Source organism: Plectropomus leopardus, chromosome 4 (genome assembly GCF_026936395.1).
Source record: "Plectropomus leopardus strain MGB_pleo_1.0 chromosome 4, ASM2693639v1, whole genome shotgun sequence".
In the NCBI taxonomy this organism is placed as follows: domain Eukaryota; kingdom Metazoa; phylum Chordata; class Actinopteri; order Perciformes; family Serranidae; genus Plectropomus; species Plectropomus leopardus.
In genome coordinates, this window is record NC_142179.1 from 4,938,665 (window position 1) to 4,963,418 (window position 24,754).

Below are 24,754 nucleotides of genomic sequence, written 5' to 3' on the forward strand. Positions count from 1 at the left end.
ACAGTAAAAAAGTGCATGGTACTAGCGCACAATATACATTACTATATATACACCACAATATATCAATATATGCTTTGTAAAAAATAGTATATTGCAGTGTATAAATAGTAATGACAAACCAAAAAGATTTTTTTTGACAATTCTCACCCTACTATATACATTATATTCTAAATTATGTATGTGTATATTTGTGTGTATGTCTGTGTGTGTATGTATATATATATATATATATATATATGTATATATGTATGTATATGTATATATGTATTTATGTATTTATATTTATATTTATATTTATATTTATATTTATATATAATTGTGCAACAAATAAATCAAATCTAGGGAATTGAAAGAAACTAAACCAACTGAAACTTCTCCAGTGTGTCTAGTGTTGTGTCTAAACGGCTCATTTTAAGGTAAAAAATAAAAACACAACAACCTTTTATTTCCAGGTGAGTATACGCTGATGAAAACACTTATTGAATTTTACATTTAATTTCCTTCAGTATGTGTGTATATATATATATATATATATATATATATATATATATCCCCCTGAATCCTGCACACTGAAGCTTTTATCGATCACCTCACCTGCGAGCGCGGTGACTCAAATCTAACGCACCCGCGCTGTGACGTCATCAACAGGTGGACAGTGGGTGTGGCTAAAACTGCTAACGGCTGACATGTTAAAGCTAACAGCTAACGGCGGATTTTGACTTCTTTATTTCCTTAAAAACGTTTACCTCCCGGGAAACGCGCAGTGGGACCGCGAGGCAGAGTGGACTGGTTAAACCGGGACCACAGAGGCTCAGAAGACTGGTTAAACTGGGACCACGGAGGCTGGTCGGACTGGTTAAACTGGGACCACAGAGGCTGGTTGGACTGGTTATGTTGTGTTTTAAACTGAAGTGCAGAAGTTGGACCTGCAGCAGATTTTGGGAAACCTGTCGGTGCTCGAGCTTCACAGGAAGTCTTCAGACAGGTGAGAAACCAACTTATTGATGAATTATCAGTCAGCTGTTTCACACCTAAAAACTCTGCAGACTCTTGTTTTTAACGTTTTTAAGGCGTGTTTGATGCTGCAGCCTGTGGAGCTGTGCACTGAGGTTTTATTGGGTTTTTGATTATTTATTAGGTGTCAAGCTTTTTGATTTATTTGTCCGACAAACGTTTCTTGTTCTTTCATCTGTATCTTATCGGCCAGGCTGGAAATGATCGGTTTATCGGTATCGGTTGAAATAGTCATTATCATGCATCAGTGTTTTTAACATAATTTTCAAAAATGATACTTAAGGTGTATCTATAGAATATTTCCACACAAAATATTGCAGTACAATGCAGTATAATTTTTTCGTCCCCATCTCTAATACACAGATTAAAAAATGATTGACATTTTGAATGTTGTCATTAGATTTTATTTTCTTCCTTTTACATTATTTCTATTGGCTTCCTCACATGTGAAAAGATGTTTATCGACAGTTTGGACAGTACAGACAGAATTTAATCTAATCAGGTTGTTTTTAAAGTCTCTCAGTCCCGTTACGACACATAAATATGAAAATAATGTGAGAATCCTCCGTTTGTCTTTCTGCCACAACCTACATTCAGTGATTGTCTGGTGAGAGAAACACACGCTCATTTACTTTCACTTAAAACAAGTTCACTTTAATATTATTGTAATACTGTTTGTTGTATATCTGATAAATCCGATACATCGATTAATATTTTGTAACTGTGGAATAAATAGGCTGGTTTTTAAACCCATAATTTTCTGGAAATAATTTAGAAATAAATATTTAAAGGAATGTTACCTGCACAGGCTCCTCCAAACAGAGCTTTTTTTAAATTAAAAGTAAAAATAAAATTAATTTAGAAACTTATAACAAATTAAATCTACATGCTTAGATGTTTAAATTTGACTATTTTTGATCATACATGAAGGCAAAAAGAGTGGAGGATTTCTTTTTTCTTTAAGTCTGAATATACTAACAAAACATACTTTTATAATAAATAACTGAAATGCTTCTGTAGCAGCAGACTTCCATAGCAAATATTTAAGTCAAATGCATGAAACAAAACATCTGTAGAATATGTTTTTCCTCCGTTTTTGTGCGTATAATTAAACTCTTAAGCCACTTTAATAGCTCGCACCATTATAGCAGGCGGCGCTAGAACTGAACGGATTCACTTAGTGGCTGTTTGAAATGTTATGTGAAACTAAAAATGATCTACAGATTGAGAACTGAAGATTCAACACAACTTCTATAACATCTACAAACTCACAATAAACAGTTTCAAGTCAAAACCTGACGCTAAAAACAGTCCAGTCACCAAAAGAAAATGTTCACGTTGTACGTTTCTGCAAACCATGAATACATTTCTTCGCAAACTGTCAGATCAGTGTTTCTGAAGCGACGTTTTATATTATCTGACGTTGTGATAGAGAGGTGGAGGAGGATCACCGAGTGTCACCGAGGCGAGACGCCTGCCAAGCTGCACACCACGTTCAAAACAACAAACCCCGGCTGTCTTTTGATGAGCCTCCGCAGCGTTTCCCAGCAGCGATTAAGCCATTGAACCTGGGTGTTTTTCACAAACCTTTCCCTGCTCTTCCAGCAGCTTTTGGGCCACCAAACATCAGTATTTTGAGCCAAAACCAAGCACCAACCTCCGAGGCTGTGAGCCAGTGTGGAAGTGCCAAAAACTGCAGTTCCTCTAATGGCCACTAGAGGCTGGCTCTGAAACAGGGTAGATCCCCATAGACTCCCATGTTAAAATGCTCAACTTCACAGCAGAAATAAACATGTTTACAGCTTGGTGCAATGAACAGTTTTGGTCTTTATAGGTTATTTCAATATTTGTGTGACTGTAAAGGTGGTGAATTTTTAAATAACTCAACCGTTTGCAGCTGGTCGCTGCTGTCTGTGAGTCAGATCCACCTCTCGCTCCTCCACACCTCCAACGTCTCATCCGAAAACAGTCGCTTCTGGCTCCAAAGAAACTTGAGACTTCAAAACAGCAACCAAAGAGTGATGTCACGGTAGCTACATCCATAATTTAAACAGTCTATGACCAAAACATGATTTTAACTAAGTGATTTTTGTACCCAAACCTAACCACATCTTCACCAGCATAGTTGAGAAACACTAAGTTTTAATATATCCACTACAAAAAAGTGTACGATTGTATCCATGGTTTGCAGAAACGTACAATGCGAACATTGTCTGTGGCGATTGGGTTGCCCAAAACTGAGTATAAATCCGCAGCTTCAACGGCCTTCACTCCTCTGGTTTCTGGCTTCCACATCATTAGGGGCCATGTTCACGAACGTGATTTTTCTGAGGTAAACGAAGCTTCTCAGCTCAAAAAACGCTTTGTCTCCAAAGTGCTCTCAAACGCTCCCAGCTGGGCGTTTTCTGGTGAGAGCCTGACGTTTTCAGCTAAATAAAAAAACACACATTTGGTGGACGCGGCCCCTTATGGAACCTGACTGCAGAGATTAAGAGCGTAAATAAAGTCTGATGCTGATGTTTGCTGATGAGTTAGTGCTCCAGTTTAACCAAACATGTTGAGTCATGGTTAAAATCAAGTTCTCCCACACCAAACTGGGAAAACCAAACTGGAACCTGGTTTTATGCTCGGGGGCATTTCATCACCGTGAAACCTGAAAGGACTTTCCAAAAACTGTTGCCGCACTATGATGTAGCAGCAAGATGTGAAAAATCAGACTGTATGTACGCAAAATTATATGTATAGGGGGTGTCCACATACTTTTGGCCACATTATGTGTCCCTGCTTTGATTCACCAAAGCTTTTTAGCTCACAATTTTAAGGTTTGAACTTCCAAAACTACTGCTGCAACATGCAGGAAATATTCAAGTCATTAAAAAAATTAGATCGAAATCACGTGTCTACATACTTTTGGCCATATTTAAACGTTTGGAGATGGCGATGAGGTGAATACGTTGGTCGTTAGAGGTGATTAAAGGGGTCAAACATGGTTATGTACTCGTGTTTTGGCAGCGTGTTGCAGTTCCTGTCAGTCTCTCAGGCTGTGCTTCACTAAACGTGACTCATCTGACGGCACGCCGCGTCATCCGCGAGGTTACGATTGGCCGTCGCTCTCAGCTTGTAGGTTGTTCTTGGACTCCCCGTTGGTCCGTGGGGACTGGAGGCGGTCCGGGAGCAGGACCTCCACGGTAAAGCTGACTCTTTTGGCCTGGAAGATGCTGTAGGTGTTGTCAAATCTCAGAACGTCTGAGTGAAACAAACAGAGCGGCGTATTTACTGCCGGATCTCGTGGTTACACGTCAGAAATCCTCCTGTATGTCGAGTGTTTGGTTACTCACACACTCCTGGGCGTTCGCAGGTCAGCGATCCGTCCTCGGGCACCAAGTGGGAGTTGTAGCGCTGGCTGGGCACGACTTCCTGCATCTGAGCCGCCTTCTTCCATTCGCCCTTTTTGGTCTTCAGAAACACCCCGAAACCGATGTCTGCGCTCTCGGTGGCAAACTGCCACCTACGGAGAGAGCAAAGACAGATTCTCAGATCAGTTTAATGCTGCTTTTTTGAGTCCTGAATTTCAGTTATTTCAAAAGTGCAAAAGTACAGTACACATGCAGTACACCAACTACTCAACCGTTACGTTAAATTATGTTGAATTTATGAGGAAAACACAGTTTTTCTTGCGTGCCTGACAAAAACTGAATATATTCCAGATGAACTAAAGTCCTATGCACCGGCAAAAAAAACAAAAAACAACCAAAAAACTCTCACAGACTCTGGCAGTATAATCAGTCTCATTTATCCGGTTGTATGCTCCGAACCTCCCAAACGTAACAAAAGTACTTTTGTTAAAACCTTTTAATTTAAAACACTTCATCTGTGCAAAACTGTTCATGCAGAGGTGTTTTAAATATTCAGAATAGAATAGAATAGAATAGAATATTCCTTTATTGATCCCCCATTGGGGGAAATTTCAAATGTTACAGCAGCATGAAAAAGAGAAAGTGGAATGTAACAAAGAAAATAACAATAACACAATTTTACAATAACACAATTATACAATAACAAATAACAATAAATAAGTAATAAAATAAAATAAGTATGTACATAGAGGAAAAAGGTATGTACACATAATAAGTAAGTAATAGAATAAGTATGTACACAAAAGATGGATTTGAGAATAGAATTTACAAAAATTTGTTGTGCAAATTATTCAGCCAGTGATGCTGATGTTATAGAGTCTTATTGCAGATGGGATGAATGACCTGCGGTAGCGCTCCTTCTTGCAGGGTGGATGTCGCAGTCTGCTGCTGAAGGAGCTGCTTAAAGCTGCTTATCCTTTATTTACTTAATATTATTATATTCTATTTTGTATTATTGCTTTTTTTTGTCATTAGTCTTTGTTGTATTTTACTGTAAAATGTGAATTAAGGGTTTTGTTTGTTTGTTTGTTTGTTTGTTTCTCGCTGTTGTTGTTGTTGTTGTTGTTGTTTGTATTTATGTCTCTGTCTTCTTGACATCTCCTGACACACCTTTTCCTTTAATGTTTCTTTTATTCAACTGGATTTCTTGAAGTGTTATTTACATACAAACTAAATAAAACAAAAATAAATTTAATTAAAGGGGAACAACTGCCATTAAAAAAAATCAGGAGAGATGACATCTGTAAACATTAGTAAAAGATGTCTTTTTGGGTGATATACTAAAGTGTGACATTTTTATGCCAATACTATGACTTCTACGACTAAATACTACTTTCTATTTCTATTTGCTATCCAGAGAATCAACCCACGTTTAGTTTTCCTCAGAATTATTGTAATCTAGGACGCGTCGTCAACGGAAACCGTTGCAAAATGCTCAATGGAGTTTACCTCCATTGAACATTTTGCAGAAGCAAAACCGTGGATTACATTTTAACCTACGAACTTTTGTTCTCTTATCACAGATATTTGTTTTTACCCCCAAAACAAACATGGAGCAACTATTCCTCCCTCGACCTCTCCAGCCGCGCCTCCTCTCTTTACAACCTGTGAAATGCGACGTGACACTTCAGGCCAAGAAGAAAACCGTGACCAACTTTTCTGGTTCTGAACCAGTTTATTTTGGGTCGAAAAGCTCTGAATGGCTCAAAATTAGATGCCCGAACCAGAACAGAACTGGTTCCATGTTGGTGGAGAAGCGATATCATTTTCATACGAACAGACGAATCTCCAGAGCACGACGTCTGCACCAGAAACATTTTCACAAAAGCAGAAAAAAATCGGGATTTTGTGTTTGTGGCAGCTTTTGTTGGGGTTCATTATTCATGCGAATACTGTCGAAAAGTTGTTCATGAAAACGTCAGACGGTTGAGCGTTTTTTTGGTCGTCAGCGCCGCAACTAACAATTTTTCAGACCTTAATGTCACATCTTCAAACTGTTTGTCCAAAAAGATATTTAATTAACAAATATATAAAATATTAAATCAGCAAACAAACTTTTTCTTTGTACATTATTGCTGCTGCAGTGATAAAACACAGCTGACCTGAGAACGCAGCCCGGGAACAGGATCTCGTAGTCCAGCTGTTGGGAGGAACCTCGGCTGACGGTCAAACATTTCTCGTAATCGACTTTAACATGGTCCCGCACGTAGTAAGAGGGGGGAACAGGGCCGACGTGGTTTATCTGCAGCCGAAAAGGAAACAGGTTAGGAAACGGGTGTTAAAAAGTGAAATATATGAAATGTTTAAAGTCGGGGGGGAAGGAGAAGTGAGGAAAAAGAGGAAGACATCACTTACTGTGACTGTGACATTTTCTGAATGCTTGTAATCTCACGTTTTTTGCGTAAAAAGACAAAAGTTCTCCCTTTTTTCCAGTTTATTTAAATAAATAAAATGTGAAACAACTTAAGTGGTTTGTCAGTGCTGCACGGTGCAGTACAGCAAACCAGCCAGCAGAGGGCAGTGATGACTGAGTGGGATCAGTTTAATCCAGCAGGTGATCATTAACCCTTTAAAATCAAAGCATTAAAAACAAAACACAGGAAAAAAAAATGCAAATTGCAGGAAATTTGTAAAAGCCAATAAGAAAAATACCTGAATTTTTGAAAAGAGGAAAATTAAAAAAAAAAAAAGAAAAATGTCTAGAACACTATATTCACAATTACTGTAATTATATATTTCGATTTAAAGAAAAATATTTATGCTTTTTCCCCCAATTCTGAGCACTTTTTTTGGGGTCATTTCTTGTTTTGTTTGTTTTTTAATCTCTTTTCTTTTTTTTTGGTCTGGTAATTTCATTGTATTCCACTTTTTATTAATCTCTTGCTAATTTTTGGGCCATGCCTTATTAAGTAGCTCAGGTTTCAGAGGGATAACATCATATTACAGCTACAGTTACGTACAGCTCATAAAGTAGTTTCACACCTGCTCTGAAACATCATTATAAGGAAGTCAAACTCATTAGAAACCACTTCTCTAAAAGTCTTGCAGAAATGTGAAATGCAACAGAACTGTTGTTGGGAAACTGTCACAAAAAAAGAAGAAAATATGCAGAAATAACATAAAAGAACAAAAACAGACATTGTCATTAGAGAGCAAAGATTCATCAGGCATCTCCAGATTTTTGATTCTTTACACCACTCGTGCAGATTTGACTGAAGCTGAAAGAAGAAAAGTGTGAGAACAACTTTACATACAAGATGCATAAGGCTCAAGAGTTTTTAAAGCGAGGAGACACAAAGATTTGAAGTCAGAAATCCTCTTTCCTGCAGTTCGCTGCAGTGTAAAACAGACAGAATCCCCCACGACATAAACAGCAGAGGACGACGTGACAGTCTTTGTGCAAAGCTAAACTAGTTTTCTTTTGTTTGTAGCTTCATATTTAACATTCACACATCCGACTGTACTTTGCAAAACTTCAAACTATTCCTCTAACAGCAAAACTCTACAGCCTAACCAGAATAATACAGTACAATGTCAAGGACACACAGGTAGCTAAACTAAAAAAACAGAAAAAAAAGACAAAAAAGAGAAAAACACTTTGAGGCTGAGAATCACAACTTTCTTCAATCTTGAATGAAGCCAAATTGAATTTCTCTCTTCCTGTTCCTCATGCATCCAGGGCCAAATTATTTATCTACAGAAACAAATGCACGGTCAGTTTTCTCGCCCAGAGTATCACCTACAAGTGCGACTACTCAACTACTCAACTACTCAACTACGCTCTACGTTTGTCGCTCCGTTAAACATTTTGACTGCAGCTTTTGCTGTTTCTACGTAGCGATGCAGCAGGGATGAAGTTTTTCTTGATAAGTTTAAGCGATTCATTTCTCACATGCACACAGCAAACTATATGTTCAATGGCAGGGTTCCCACAGTCATTGAAAACCTGGAAAAGTATTAAAATGTCACAGCACACTTCCATGTCTGTAAAAGTCAAATATGTCTACAGAAAAAAAAGAAAAAAGCTAAATTATCTTATGTGTTTAAGATTTTGTTACAGAATTATTGTTATTTTCAGCACTTTTTCCAGGTCTTTTTTTTTTGTTTGTTAGGTTTTTTTTAACTTTCTTTCTTTTTTTTTTTTTAAACTAGATTTCAGGTAATTTTCTTTTACATTTTACTAATTCCTTGCTATTTTTTTTTCTCCTCTCAAGTTGCTCATTGCCTTCTACCCATGTTTTTGTAAGAAATCCAGCCGATTTGCTCAGGTTTCAAAGGGTTAAAGATGCTCAGACGAGGAAAGTGGGATTTCAAGAATTGGGGAATCTTAAAATAATTAATCTCATCTATTTAAAAAGAATAATAATTTAAAGAATCAATTTTGTCAAACTCATGGGAATAAAGGCTGTGAAATCCCAAACACGGAGTGAGAAACAGGAAAATTACCAACAGATTATTTCTACCCAGATTTTTCACAGGACGACAAACGAAAATAAATCATTATAGTCATTAACGTTTTTTTTCTTCAGTTTTGGTTATTGTAAAATTGTTAAATTTGATGCTGAGTGGCATTAAAAAAATCTTAAAGTATTGAATCTAACTTCCCTTAAGTTGGTTTACCACGTCTTTTAATTTTGTCCTCACGCTCCATCGCTAAAATTATGTTTGAATAGAGAATAAAGATGTCTGAAATAAACTTAGTTTAAGAGGGGCAAAGAAAAAAATGTTGAGTCATGGAAAAGTCATGGAAAAGCCTGAAAATTTGTTGACAAAGATTTACGCTGAACCCTGATGAACCCAAACATGCATCATTTTTCCATCAGTTCCTCGTGGTCGGTGTGAATGTACGGCAGAGGGAACGTGGACTCGTGATGTGTGCAGCTGTATTGATCCAGTCTGCCCGTCCAGAACAGTCCTTGTGTTGTCATTGAGCGGCCGCGGTCAAACTGGCTCATTGCTATTGTGTAACAGGATCCTCGCCACAGCCAGCGTTGTTAGCAGCGTCTCGTCCCCTTTTGTTCTGTCTGTAGCCTGAATGTGACGTTGGATTATTCCTGTTCACGTTCTCTGTTTGGTCGTCACAAACTGGAAAAGCCGGCAGGTTTTGGGAACTCACATCAAACATAGTTTGCCAGTCAAATGTGAAGCCACAATCTTTCTAGTGCAGTTTGCATATTAGACAAACAGTGTCTCACCAAAGCAAAGCTGCAGAACTGCCTGAGCACAGGATGCAAACTGTTAAAAACCAAAGGGCGGGACTCACAAATCTACAACAACAGAGTCCTGCTAAAGAAAACTATCCGAAGCAGCAGTAATGTGGCCTGTTTCAGTCACAGGAGGGCCGATGAGCTGTTTTTGGATTCAGACTTGTATCTTTTGCAGAGTTGTTGCCACTTCTGACTTTTGTAAAAAGCATTTGCCACGTTTTTTAAAGACACAGTTCAGTCATTTTTCCTCTTTCCTGTAGTGCTGTTGATCAGTCTAGATTGTTTTGTTGTGAGCTGCTGAGTGCTGGAGATATCAGCCGAAGAGATGTCTGCCTTTTCTCTAATATAACGGAACTAGATGACGCTCGGCTCGTGGAGCTTAAAACACCCCAAAAAAATGCATTTGAAAAACTCAACAGCGATGTTTCTCTCCAAAAATCATGACCTGGTTACTCAAAATAATCCACGATATCCTTGTTGTGAGCTATTTCATGTTGGAACTATTTTCTTTTTTCTGAACAACATCCGCCAAAAGGACGGCAGTCATTTTTACGTCTCGCACTGTTCGTCAGTAGACGCATGCTTCCTTCTGCACGGTGATAAAGTCAATCAAAACAGTCTGATGGTTAACACCTACATCGTTATTTTAGTGTTGAAATTTGCTTTTACTTCAAAACGTTTTAGGGATCAATAACATCAGGAGAGAAACTAACGAGAGCAGAAAGTGTTTGTCTACTTTCCATCCAAAAGGAGTTTTCAATAAAGTCAATAATACTAAAAGAAATGTAAATAGTATAAAATTAGATAAAAATAGTAATACTCCAAGACATAAAAAGCCTTTTTTATCTGCAAAATGGAAGCTGCTTAAAGCTTATTAACGCGTGAGACTGTGCAGTTTATTATTTATTATTTAAACAGAATTTAGGACTTTAAATATTTACTTTCATCACAATCTTTCTCACAAGCTGAAAAAATGATTTAAAGCCTCAATAACAATGATATATTATGAAACCACTGGTGAAAGGCTCTGCAAAAATGACTTTAACAAACTAAATTCAACCTGATTTTAAAAAATGACTTAAAATATTCAACATCTAGTGGCAGATTACTGTTTATTTAACAGGATGCTGTTTAATATCTTACTTAACGAAGAAGTCCTTTCAGGCCGTTTTCAGTAAATCTTCGGGTGTTTCCACACAGGTTTTATTTAGTTCGGCCTATTCGAACTTTGGGCCCGAGTGCGGTGCGTCGGGGCCGGTGTGAACACAGCCGTCGCACTGAGGAGGGGGTCTCGGTACGGCTAACAGCGAGCTCTGGTGCGGTCTGTATGTGGTGTGAAAGCGTCCGACCTCGACCTGTTTGAGCTAAAAAGGCTCCCGTAGTTAACTCGGCTGTGCACTGCAGGTTTTCCCGTGAGATTTCACAACAAATATGGCCAGTAATCGATGAGGAGGTCACGGTTCAGGAGGATTAATCTGTTTCTCCTCCTGAAATGTCTTAAAATGTGCATTCAGCGTCTCCCGTGCATCAACTCTATATCGTCAAGTCGCAGCCGTGCTTCAGTTTTATACTGTATCGTTTGTCGAATGGCACATACGAACGATAACGAGTAACGACCAGCACCAGGAACAACACGCGCCGTTGTTTTGGCTCCATCGTGCACATTTATTCCTCTTTACCTCTCAGCACTTATTTTTACGTCCGGGAGTCATGGAAACATGACGCTCTGCCAGTGGTGCGGCCAAAGACGTGTGAGCTGGTGCGCACTAAGGGAACGCTCTAACATGTAAAAACTACGTTAGGGTTGTTTTTTCACACTTATTTTGAGGACTAAAAGGAAAACACCCTTCAGGACTGAAGCCCCATCAGAGCTGAAGTTGACCGCAAAGAACGAACTGACGATGTGAACTCCCTTTTCCATCGGACCACTGTCGCAGGACTGCGTTTGGTTTGTTTATTCATACGTTAAAACAATCAAAGAGGACAAATGTTCATTAATGTGTCAATGAATCAGTCTCAGAAGAATCAGGCAGCACCTGCAGCAGATACTTGTCTCCTCCAACTCATCATCGGCCCACCTTAAGTGCCAAAATAACCAGCACCCATGGGAGTGCAGTTTGGTTTTCTGACTCACCCGGGTGCGACAGCGTGGATCTCCGTCAGGATCCGTCAGTTTGCCGCCGTATATCGCCGGCAGCTCCTCCTCATCAATGTGCTTCAGTAAAACCTCCTGCCAGTTAGCTGCAGAAACGACAACGTTTCATCAGAGAGGACGTAAATCAAAGTGTTTTGATTGGGAAGAAATATTCTTTCAAATAAGACGCAGCGACGTCTCGTGTCTCACCCCCGAGGATGTAGATCTTTTGCCTCGTGTTCTCGCTCAGGAAGTGCTTCACGAGGTTGTAGGCCACAGGAAAGAGTTTGGGTGCTGCAGGAGAAATAAAAATCAACAGTGTTAACCAAACCAGCAAAAATCGAAACTCTGGCTCCTCAAAGCCAGGATACACTGATAAAAACACAAATACAAACACAGAAACAGTTTAAATGACTCCTGCTTTATGAAGGAAGGACAGATTTACCTTTAATGACAAAAAGCCTCTTTAGGCCTTCTGGGTAATTGTCTTCAAACATCTGGAGGATCTGGTGACACAGAGGAACATTTACTTTATTTGGAGACGTTGACCGACGTAACAGTAAGTCTAAGTGTGTGTGTGTGTGTGTGTGTGTGTGTGTGTGTGTGTGTGTGTGTGTGTGTGTGTGTGTGTGTGTGTGTACCTCTCCAAATGTTTCTATAGCCGGCTTCCATAAGTGCTTCAGACCCAGACCCTCGACGTCGTAGATCATCGTGATCGACTCCACGTTCCTCCCAAGCTGAAAAACAGGAAAATTTAATCTCAGGAATTTATTATAAAACTAGATATACTGCTATACGGTTGAGTTATGGCCAAAAACATCTTGTATGAGGTCACCGTGACCTTGACCATGACCCTTCAACCCCGAATTTGAATAAATTACCTCAAGGTGTTCTGGAGATATCACTTTAATGTAAGATCACTGTGACCTTTGACCACCAAAATCTAATTTAATTTTGTAAATATTACAGCTATATCTTATTTGTTTTAAAAAAAAATTTTTTTGTTTTTGTAATTTAGCGTTACTTAATTTTGAACATTGCCATGGCCTCCATTCATTTCGGATAACCTAAATTTAATTTAATTTAATATTACGAGTTAAATCTCATAAAATTTGCCTGTTTTTCTTGTAAAACTATGACTTTATTCTTGCAAATTATGACTTTTTTTCACGTAAAATTACAACTTTATTCTCATAATATTACATGTTAATTCTCATAAAATTTGACTGTTTTTATTGTAAAACTATGACTTTATTCTCGTAATATTATGACTTTTTTCTCATAATATCACTTCTTTAATCTTGAAAAAAAAATGTTTTCCTCAGTGTGACCCTTAAACTCCGTTCCTCTTTAATTTTTCCCGTGAGGTCGTGCTGGAGGCAGGCAGAGTTGCATAATGAACGCTAGCAAATAAATTTGAACATATTTTTTTCATTTTCCTATAGTTACACTGTGCAGTCAGAATTAATTAATATAAAAACAAATAAAGGTATTTCTAGAGTCTTAAAGTGTGACACGCTTCTTCCGCCTCTATTAACACCATCACGCTCCGCCAAACACACATTTAAGTATCGAGGAGCGTTGGGCTTTTGTCCTGTGGTCTCTGTCTCTTACCCTCTGCGACTGGACGTTACAGTCCTTCTGCAGGAGCTCGCAGTCTCTGATCTTGGACTTGATGAAGTCCTGCTTGGAGGCGGACAGGAAGAGACCTTTAGGGTCCACTGGTCCGATGACATCATACCAGATGGGACTGCCCTCGCGGTCGTGACCACACATCCCTCCTGACAGATACTTCTCTATAACCTGTAAGCGTTTTAAATGTCTTCGTCACGCGTTTATTTGAGGAAAATATTTCCTTAAATGACTCTGCAGTAAACCGAACCGACAGCAGGTTTTTGTTTCTGATGTTTTGTTGGCGTTTACCTCCGGTGGACGCCAGTCTGTCAGTATTGTGTCCACTTTCATCTGTTTCCTGAACTCCAAATGCTGGAAGAAAAGATCAGTGCATGTTCAGTTCAGCAAAACTATTAACCCTTTGAAACCTGGAGCTACATCACTGTCCCTGAGCTGCTCTCAGAAGTATTTAAACCTTTTAACTGTGAGTAAATTGGTGCAATTTCTTTCAAAAACATAGGAAAAGGGCGATGAGCGTATGGTAATAAAACTTTTTTTTTCTTTTTTTTAAAGCTAGGAAAAAAAGTCTAGGAAAAAATAAAAGGAGCTTGGAAAAAACTATGAATGAATCTTTTTTGAGAACGTGTATAAACAAAGCAAAACAAAACACACAAATAAAAGCAAAGAAGCCTTACGGCCAAGTGCAGTAAACAAAAACAAGACAAATAAAAAGGCCTTTACAAAAGCCCAGTTTTATATACGACCCAGTACAATATAAACAGATTTCACCCCTTTTATGTACAACCCAATATAATATACAATATAAACACACACACACACAAGCAAACAAGACCTTTAGCAATTAAAGTGACCATTTTTTATGTTATTTATCATGATCATAAATGCATATTTGAATTTGTTAAAAATTAATTTAATTTTTAAGAATTTTTTTGTTCGTGGTCATTTCCGTCTTTGTTTGTTATTTAACTTTCTTTAACGTTTGTTTTTGGAGGGTGGGGGCAGGTAATTTTTTTGTACTTTTACCTAAAGTTTGCTCATTTTTGGGTCATTTCGTTGCTCATTGTCGTTTTCTTATGTTTTTGTAAATAATAAATCAAACCAATTTGCCTAAGTTATACAGGTTTAATAAGATTTATAATAAACACATTAAAACTTCATGTGTTTTTTTTTTTTACTTCTTTGATAGACAGCATGCACAGTGGCAGATCCGCGCGGCACAGTGCTGATTTAAATGGCTTAGTGGTTTCAGACAGTAGGTGATGTTGAAGCTGCCTCGTCAGCAGGAAGAGGATCAGTTATGTGCCGCCGTGTACAGACTACAGTACACACATGTCCGCCGACGCATGCATGCAGGCCACGTTGATGTACATATTTACATGTTTGTTGATAGCCTGGTTGATATATTTAAGTAGCTATGTAAAAGATAATTTCAGCTACAAGGGCAAGAAATAATAAATATTATATGATATGTCATTTCTAGCCTGTATAATTACATATTTTATATATATATATATATATATATATATGTATGTATGTATGGGGAGACATTGGCTTTTTATCAGCACATTGTAGTTTAATTTAACTAAAGTTTGTATAAGATGGAGCTTTTAATTTTTATATAATGCTGGATAGTTTCATAAATAATAATGCATCATACGATTATTACAGTGCAACACACCTTGGTCAAATGAAACTGTAAATGTCCTTTTTTATATCGGATAATAATATTGGATAATTTAATGATATATTGACTACCAAGTTAACTATGAGGGCAGAAAACAAAATAATCCTTCATTAATTGTAATTGTGATATTGATTTGAGGTCATATCTCCCTATTTCCTATTTCGAATCAACAATTTCTTTGTGAAATCGTGAACGATCACCTCCCAGAAATCCCACGTATAAGGTGTTTGCCTTTCGGTTATTACTCCCATGACACGCCTGCGTCGCCTTTGAAATAATGATGGCTGAAATAGAAATAAACCTGCTAATGATCTGAACGTCATCGCCATACTTTTGTTATTATGAGAGGAAAAGTCACATAACATCACTCAGTCATCTCACTTTGTGTTTTATCGACATTTTGGAAATATCGCTTAAGTTTTGCGCAGATCTGTAGTGGAAACCCACCTTGTGTTACCTGATTCAGATTCGTTTTTTTAAATTAATCTTCAACAGTATTACTTTTAGTGCACACACTGTTTTTGTGTGTGTGCCGATTTGTCGGTAATAATATGCCAAATTTGTCTCTCTCTGAAGTTATTCTGCCCCCTAGTGGACACAAATCCGTTCATTCAGCTTTAAGTGAGGTGGCTGTAAATCTTACTCGTTATTTTAAGTACTCTTTTAATCCCGTTTATCTATATCTTATCTCCTCAGGCAGCTGTGATGAGTCAGTTTCCCCACAGCGAGCTGCTCCTCTCTAATCTGCAGCCGCCCCTGAGCTGATGAACAGTCTGTGCTAACTGCACAATGTGGTCCCTGAAAGAGGAGGCGTGAAACTCCACTTCCAGTTTATTTGCACAGCGTTTCTACAAGAGCGTGACACATGCACACTTTAAAAATGTGTCGCACAGAGAACGTGTTACCTTTCGCAGCATGGCCTCCGACTTCTGCACATTGAAGTTTCGGGCTTGAAGAGACAGAAAAGTGAAAATGACATAAATATGTTGACGTATTAGGGCTTTTTTAATCATGATGATTTGCAGAATTCCTACAGTTAATTGCGATTACTTGCACTTTTTAATCACACGTTTTCGATTCCATTATTTTGCATTACAAAACATTTTGGTCTCGTTAAAAGTTAGTAGATCTTCAGGTCTCTCATCAGGCCTTAATGATAATTAATTACATCCTGCAAACACATGTAAGCAAATCTGATAACGTATGTGGTAACAGTGCATCCTGAAAGTCTCTAAAGTCTATAATGTGTCAGTCATTCAGTCTTTAAAGTACGGTGGACAGATCTTACATGATCACACATTATTCGATCTTAAATCTGAATCTTGTTAAAGAGGAAACTCTCGAAATAACAACAAAGAACAAGTGCAAGATTCGATAGATGATATCTGGAGCACAGCGTTATAGTTTAAGGTCCCAGTTTCTGTTGTAGTATTTTTCCTCCTGAGGAACTAGTTGCTGAATCCTTTTTCTTAAAAGGGAACTTATTTACTGGATAGAGTCAAAAACATTTGATAAAAGTTAATGAAAACAACCAGTAGCATAACAAAATGTGGTGTGAAAATGAGTTCTTGGAAAGTTTCTCTTTCATTCCTACATGGTTCCTCCTCCATCCACAAACCTCATGGTGATAAAATTATAGGAAATGCTAAAAAAAATTTTTAAAAACACCAATTAATTACTGAGAATAAAAACTCTCTTAAATTGTCATTGATACTCTCTGGGAATAAACGTAACATCCAATAGACCTCTCTGACGAATTAAAACCACTGTGTCACGATGAATGATCCAGAACAGAGCGGTTCACTGACGAAATACTCCGTCTAAGGTGATTAGCTCTGCAGCTGACAGTCAAGGGGGAAAGCACAACCGCGCTGTCGAAATAAGACTTACAACTCACTCCTGCAGTGGATTACGCTGCACCTAATGCTGCGGTCTGGCACCTTAACAAGGACGAAGTGACTTAAAAATAAAAGCACAGAGCAGACTCTGGCAGATGACCAGGCTGTGTGCTATTTTGGGTTAGTAATAAGTGTTATTCTCCCACAAGCTCATCTGAGCGGATAATAACGGTGATTTGTAAGTTCTAACTACTAATATTATACACAGTAGTAGATGTATTTATGTGAAGATCTCTTGTTGCTTCTTAATATGGAAATGAATTCTACTGTATAATGAGCTTATGTGTAATTATTTCACAAGTGCAGAACAACATTTCCTTGTTTTTTAAGGTGACATCAGGTTCTGTGTTTTTCCTCAGATTTCTGTTTCGCTGCAGATATTTTATGATCTGAAATATCGCTACTTTAAAAGGGATAGTTTGGATCTTTTGAACTGGGGTTGTATGAGGGACTCATCCATAGTCAGTTTATTACATACAGCAGATTTCAATCAGCACAACCCCAGTTTGGAGAACTGGCAAGTGTGCTGCTGAGTACTGCTGTGGACGAGGGCAGCAGCGAGACATATTTAAACCTTAGCTTTTCATTCGTCTTTTTTTTGATAATTTTGGCTGTGTTCATGCATACGGCTTGAATTTTGGCAAGATTGTGTATTTTTGTTTAATCTTTGAGTTTCCAGCTCAGCTCCTACAATACAATAAATACACTGTGGAAACTAAATAGTTACATTCAGACTTGTAAGGTCAAAAAATGCTCCATTGAAACCCATTCAAACTGACATTTTTGATCCCACAGCCGTCAAAGCAGAAAAACATGCACTGTATTATTTCTGGGTGTCATTCTGGGCTTTTGCCTTGGAATTTGTAATTTTTACTATTTTCCACCCGATGTTATAATTTTTATATTTGGCATACATGTTATTTCCACTAGATGTCTGTTCATTGACACATCCCAGACTGTGATAATATATAGTGTACATTTAAAGTGACATTGAGTTTTTTAGGTGGGTAAAATACATTTAGCTGCAGACCTTGTCCATAGCAGTACATTGCTTAGCTTTGGTGTTTGGATCCCTGTCTGCTTCTCCAAACTGGGGCCGACTGACATTAACTACCACCTCTCCCTTTAAGCTGTGACAGAGCTGCATATTGTGGCTGGTACGAGGAGAAACCAAGTCGGCTTATTATCTGATAAGATTTACTGTAATGATACCGTCAGTATTGCCACACCACTGGTGAAATAAAACACGCAGTTACAAAATGCACTTTGTAACCTAGTTTTGGCTTTAAGATCATCAAACTGACAACCTGATGTTTCAACATTTTAGAGAGATTTTGATAACATGTACTCGAGATAATACGTCTTGCGACATGACTGTAGGTTTTATTCTTGGCTGTCAGTTGTAAAACAACTTGGAGTCTACAGATTATCAGCCTGGCCAATCATTAGGGCCGATATTTGGCATTTTGCAGATTATCTGATCGCCAATAAAATAAGTAATTCAAAATTGCAAAGAAAGTGTCAGCATGGGAGGAACTTTTACATTGTAAAACCTCAGGGAGCTACTTCTGTTTATTCATTTTTATTTAAATTTTCAAAAACGTTGCTGGGAACTTGCTGTATATGATGTTGAACGTTTCAGTTTTGATTTAACATTTGCTAAAGGCATTTAAACAAAGCCTTGTGTTGAGTTTGTTGTATTCCAAATTCCAAATATTTACTGAAAGATTTTCATTTTTATAGTAAGTAAATATCGGTTCCAGATATCAGTTATCGGCCTCATTAACTGCTAATAATCAGTATTGGTATTGGCCTTGAAAAAAAAAATTGGTCGACCCCTAAAATAACAGGAAAAAAACCACAAAAATATTATTTTTTTCTGCTGAATGGGAAATGAAAGAGTCTAAAACAGCTTCATGTCTGTAGATCTGATGAGAACACAAGCTTAAGTCAAAGGAAGCGGAAAAAGTCGAATTATTTTTGGTCATCAAAACGTCAAAACTGAGTCAAAATGTATTCATGTGACCCAAATGTAAAAAAACAAAAAAACTGTCTGACTGAAACCAGACTTAAGTGGTTTTGGAAAATGCTGCTGTTTGCAAAAATCAGTTTCACTGAACTCTGGAATAAAACGCAGACTGTAGTATGATACTTTGTCCTGACGTAATCCAGTACAACTGATACCAGCGTAAAGTCACTCACAGCAGGAACTGGTGTCATTTACTCGGCTTAGTTTTTATCTCTTAAGGTGGAGCTCCTCAGAGATAAATGTACTTTCAGTTAGACTGAGAGTCATCTGAGGGTAGACGTTTATTCGGTTTGTTCCGCTCAGGACTCGAGGAGGGTCGTTGCCCTCCAGTGTGAGACTCATCTTCTATCATATGACAAAAACAGGGTCTGAAAGGATCTATCACACAGTTAGGCTTTGTGATATTTATTATTTCAATCACAACATCACGAGAAATATGAGCCTTTTACATAAATAGAATGAATAGACCTTCGCCCTGTTTACCTCAGATAAGTTTCCCGCACATTCATTTATTTGAGGACGGCTGCCACAACGAAATCATCGGCCGCCGTCAATTGATTTTTGGAGCCAGACTGGTTATTAGGAGCACTACTGGAATGTACCCAGTGGTGCATGAAGTACCTGCAATACATACTTGAGTAAAAGTACATATTTAAATGTGTGTGTGTGTGTGTGTGTTTTAGTCAGTGTGCCTAGGTGTGGTTCTTAATTGTGTTTTAATGCTTCATTGAGCTGTTTTAAAGATGAATTTCTGTTTTTACTTGAGACAAACAATGAAGAATCTATCTATCTATCTATCTATCTATCTATCTATCTATCTATCTATCTATCTATCTATCTATCTATCTATCTATCTATCTATCACGTGATTATCTTCCTAAACAAATAGTGCAAGTATCACAAATATTTCTTCACCACAGAGCTTATTTCCTGCAATAATCCAACATCCAACGGAAAAATCCCGTAGGCTTTTTGTCAGGGCAACCAGGGCGACTCGAACTTCCACATCTGCCTACAGATAAGCGTCATCCCTGGGGCGCCCTTTTAGTGCTCATTATCATTTGTTTTCAATCAATGGACTGCACTGAGCTGTCCCCAAACAGCTTGAATGGAAATCATCTTTACGTTCATGCTGAAAGAAAAATAACTGGAATCATTCAGAGCGTACATCCGCCAAACAAACACCTCATTGTCCGCGTTCTGAGCTGTGACGCTGACCTTCACCACCACCACCACGGTCGCTTAGTTCAGCTTCATTAAAGAGAACAATACGCCTTCACTGCATCTGAACTCTTCTTATGAAACCCTATTGGAGGAAACTTTCGGGGAATTTGAACCCAGAGGAGCAGCAAGGAAGCTGCAGCTGAGTGTGTCCTGGCAGACGGGCGTCGTAGTGCACCTTTAATGTGATTAGCTCTGGATTAGCCTGAAACACAGAGTGCTAAACCTCTGCTGCAGGACTAAACAGAACAAGGCCGCCTTTAATCACTTGCTTCACATTTCCTCCAAAGTCTGATTGTGTAAACTCAAACTTGGCTTCTGCAGCTTTCACAAGGGTAAATTCAAGACTTTCAAGGACCTTTTTTAATACCACATTTCTCACCTCAGATGTTTTCATCAACATGTTTTAGCTTACCGTTTAATCAGAATACGAGATCATTCTTGCCACTGTTTCGTGCACAAGTTTGCACCAACCACCAGCAACATTATTGGTCAGGTGCCGGGCAATGCATTCTGGTAGTTGTAGGTTTTCTACGTCTTGATTAAAAGCATCCTTTTTTTTCTATTTTCTCTGGTCACATAGCACCAATTTCAAAAGTAGTTGCATCTTTCTCCTGCATAGATAGTCTAGTTTATTAAAAGGCTATCTTTCCAGCAGTGAAATGCTTCTTTAAGCTGAAGTCTGTTTTTCAAGGCTTTTTATGACTTGTGGATATCAATCCTCAACTTAGCCGAGGAAGATCTGAATCAGGGAATCAGTCACATTTAGTTTGGAAAAAAACACTGATGTCTTCCTGATTTAGTCTGAATGCTGCTGAGTCACAGAGCAGGCTTGGTTTGTGGTTTGAGCATCGTGTTTAGGCGTGAAAACCATGTGAGTCTCTTTCTCAAACCCTGCAAACAACTCTGTTTACATTTGTTGCATGATGTCCGCTTGTGTAATAAACCACTGCAGCTTCTGCTTTTTGTACAATTAGAGCAGCAACGACAGATGCATGTGGGTTATTAGAGGCAGATAATCACATTTTAGCAGATTATGGAAGAGGTTTTGGTGTTTGTGTGAGTGCAAGTCATGGTCAAGGAAGAGCCGCAGGTGCCTAACGATTTTTTTTCAACTGACCTCTGAGCCAACGTAACAGGAAGTGGTCATGCTGTGCAGGAAGTTGAGGAAGAATGTCTTGTATTCTCTCTCGAAACTGCAGCCAGAAGAAGGAGAGAAGAAGAGACGTGTGATTGACATGTATATCAACCAAAAGAGGATTCAGTATGAGGAACAGACTGTCAGGGAAAATATTTCATCTTTAAAGTTACAGTTTTGATCCTGCAGGTTAAAAAAAACACTCTTTTTAGTAGTTTTCATCGTCTAATGCTGCTGAAACTATTAATTTTACACACTTTAACAATGATTATTGAGGCCTGTAAACTTTTTCGCACGGGTAAAACACTCAAAACAACTCGACTAGGTTTCACTACATGGCCAGAAGTATGTGGACACATGATCTGCTCATTTCAACCTTTGTACATTTTTTGGGTTGGCCAAAGTTGACATATTTACATAACTTGCTTTGTTGGACCAGCAGATAAAGAATAAAAGATGTTAAGTTTACAATAAATAAAGAGAATCTGTAAGTTTGAGAAGCTGCAACCAATACATTTTTGTCATATTTGCTAAAAAAAACCAATGAATACAATAACTAAGAACAACTCTTAAACCATGAGCATTTATCTGCTGCTTCTGCAGCCTCCACTCTTATTTTCTTTAGGTTTTCCACCAGATTTTGTAACTTGGCTGTGGGGATTTGCTCCCATTCAGACACAACAACATTAATTAAGCTGTTGTGCAGCAAAGTCTGAGTTTCAGTCATTTTCATTTTTATTTCATTTAAAAATAAACCCTAAAGCTGTTTGATGGGTAGGTTTGTCAAGTTCAGTAGAGTCAAATGCATGTGGACATTGTTATGCTGAAACAGGAAAAAGCCCAAAGCTGTTGCTACAAACTTTTCAAGCAAACTGCTGTCTTAAATACATGTATTATTATATGCTGCAATAGCATGAAAGCCTTGACCAAACCAGAGGAAAAAAAAAGATATAATATTACTTTTTTAAAAGAAAGCGATTAGCATAATAAAAAAGCAACATGTAAATTACTTTAAAAAAGGTGCTAAAATTAAATTAAAGAACACACACAAATATAACATAATTTTAAATGTAAAATTATGCATACAGCTTTCTAAACACTTGATTTCTTTCTAAACATGGGAAAAAGGCAATGAGCAACTTAACAAGAAACAGCTCAGAAATTAGCAAGAAATTTGTAAAAAGTTATAAGAACATGTACTTGAGAATTAGAAGAAAAAAGAATGACCATGGATGAAATTTAAATAATAATAATAAATAATAAGAAGAAGAAGAAGAAGAAGAAGAAAAATAAATGATAATTTTGATAATTCTGGACTTTTTAAAATTTTGATTTCCCATCCACAATATCTGATATTGCCTAATATTGAATAAATTCCAAGTAATTTTCTTGTCACTTTTTACTCTTTTCTCGCAATTTGCCAAGTTGTTTGTTTCCTTTTCTACATGTTTTCAAAAGAAATCAAACCAATTTTTTTTAAATGCTTTCGAAAGGCGTTTAAATCCACCACAACAAAACTGATGTCCACCCAGGTCCTAAAGGGTTAACTTTGCCTTTATTTCCTCTTTGTATGTTTATTTCATGCAGCAAACACCAAGATAAACTCCCTGTAAGTAAACACTTTGTCATAAAACTAAATTTGATTCTTATATAACAGGTGCAAAAATGCCAAAAAAAAAAAAGAGAATTATAATAAAGTGCTATTACAGCATAAAGTTAAATTATTATTAATAATGGTATTATTATTATAGCCAAACTTGCCTGCACCAGCGCTTCAGCCTGTTTAGGACTGAGGTCTCCGACTCTTCCGCTCATGTCTGCAAACAGAGGATGCAGCTCAGATGAAGACGGAGCTCCCTCGGATGAGCAGACTGACACACCGGGAGAGAAACAGCACCGTCACCGTTAACCGTGACAGGCGGCTGTCTGTCGGTAACGCCTCCCCGGTGATGCTCATTCGCGGAGCGGCTGCAGTATCGAGGTGTCCTCGCTGTCAGCCGCCTGCAGGTGCAGAAAAAACGTAAACACGACACTCGTACCGCCCATCAGAGATCCGGTCCAACCGCCTGACTCGGCCAAAGATAGGAGACATGACGAGAGGTATTACTCCTGTCGAAAAGGAGGAACCAAACTAACTTTTAGTCCATGTGTTATTTGACACCTGAGCAAATTGGATTAATTTCTTTCAAAAACAGGGGCAAGAGGGCGACAAGCAGCTTAATAAGAAATGGCCCCAAGAATAGCAAGACATTTCAAAATAATAAACAGTTAAGAGGAAATTACTTTAAAATAAGCACAATAAAGAAAAGTTTTAAAAAAGAAAGTGCTAAAAATCTATCTTTTTCTTTTTCCTAAAATGTCATTTAAAATATGTAATTAAGTTAATTATACATATAGTTCTTTGGACATTTTTTCCCCTGTATTTTTGTGTGTGATGTTTTTAGCGAGGACATTGTAACTAAACAGTTTTATCACATGATCAAGAGATGTGTTCACTGTCCCATCTTTTTAAAACAAATAGCATACCTATACCTTAAAACCAGTATATTGCGCAGTATATCTCAGTACAGTTTTCCAAAACCTTGATCCCCGCTTTTAACCCCTCCAGTTTTACACTTGTCAGATGCTTGATTTAACACATATTTAGACAATAACATGTAAAGAAACTGTCACTCAGTTATTCATAATTTAATCGATTAAATGACTAATTAAACTGATTTAATTTTGCCATTTGGTAAAGTGAAATGTAAACTTGTTCCACTAACAAGCAAAGTACAGTTGATGAGATTGTGAACAAACCGTTGAGTGATTCATCTCCACTTAAAAAAATGACAATCTTTGGTGTTAATCTGAAAATCTCGCACATGCGCAGATGCAACAAGAACTTGATGAATGAGTTTTTTTTTTCATTTTCAATTCAATGATTGAGTTGTTCCCATAGCTACGACTGCTACTTAAGACTAATATATTTCCTCAGTTTAGCCAAATGTCCTAAAAAGGAGGCGACATGTCTGCACATGCTAAATGGAATAGGATTAGATTTTTTTTAACTGATTTACACAAAATATCGCAATATTACTTTAAAAAAAAGAAGTAACAATCTTGAATAGTTTGACGTGTTTAAACAAAACTTTAGTTGTATTCAGAGCCCTTTAAGAGATGTTTATTCTAGTGCACTAGTTGTATTTATAATTTATAATATTGTGGCTTTAAATCGAAAACGGAAGTATGAGACGGCATCCTCTAAATTGATATATTCTTTGGTTGCACGAAGTCTTTGATTTAAAAAAAAAACGTAACTAAACTAATGAAACATCCGGTTTTCATGTTTGAATTGAAATCGTTTTATTTCAGTGTGACACCTATTCATTTAAAATA

At 37.7% G+C, this 24,754-nt stretch overlaps 1 protein-coding gene across 1 annotated transcript; it reads right to left on the reverse strand.

Moving 5' to 3' along the window:
• Positions 1-1,402: 1,402 nt before the first annotated feature.
• LOC121944936 (SEC14-like protein 2) lies at positions 1,403-23,381 on the reverse strand. Its single transcript, XM_042488903.2, has 12 exons — positions 23,138-23,381; positions 21,359-21,434; positions 15,996-16,039; positions 13,695-13,757; positions 13,386-13,574; positions 12,413-12,508; positions 12,217-12,277; positions 11,982-12,065; positions 11,772-11,878; positions 6,533-6,672; positions 4,353-4,522; positions 1,403-4,260 (listed from the first exon to the last, which is right to left on the reverse strand). Exons 1-12 carry the CDS (start codon positions 23,189-23,191, stop codon positions 4,109-4,111), a joined length of 1,236 nt encoding a protein of 411 aa, XP_042344837.2. The 5' UTR covers positions 23,192-23,381; the 3' UTR covers positions 1,403-4,108.
• Between the last annotated feature and the right edge of the window lie 1,373 nt (positions 23,382-24,754).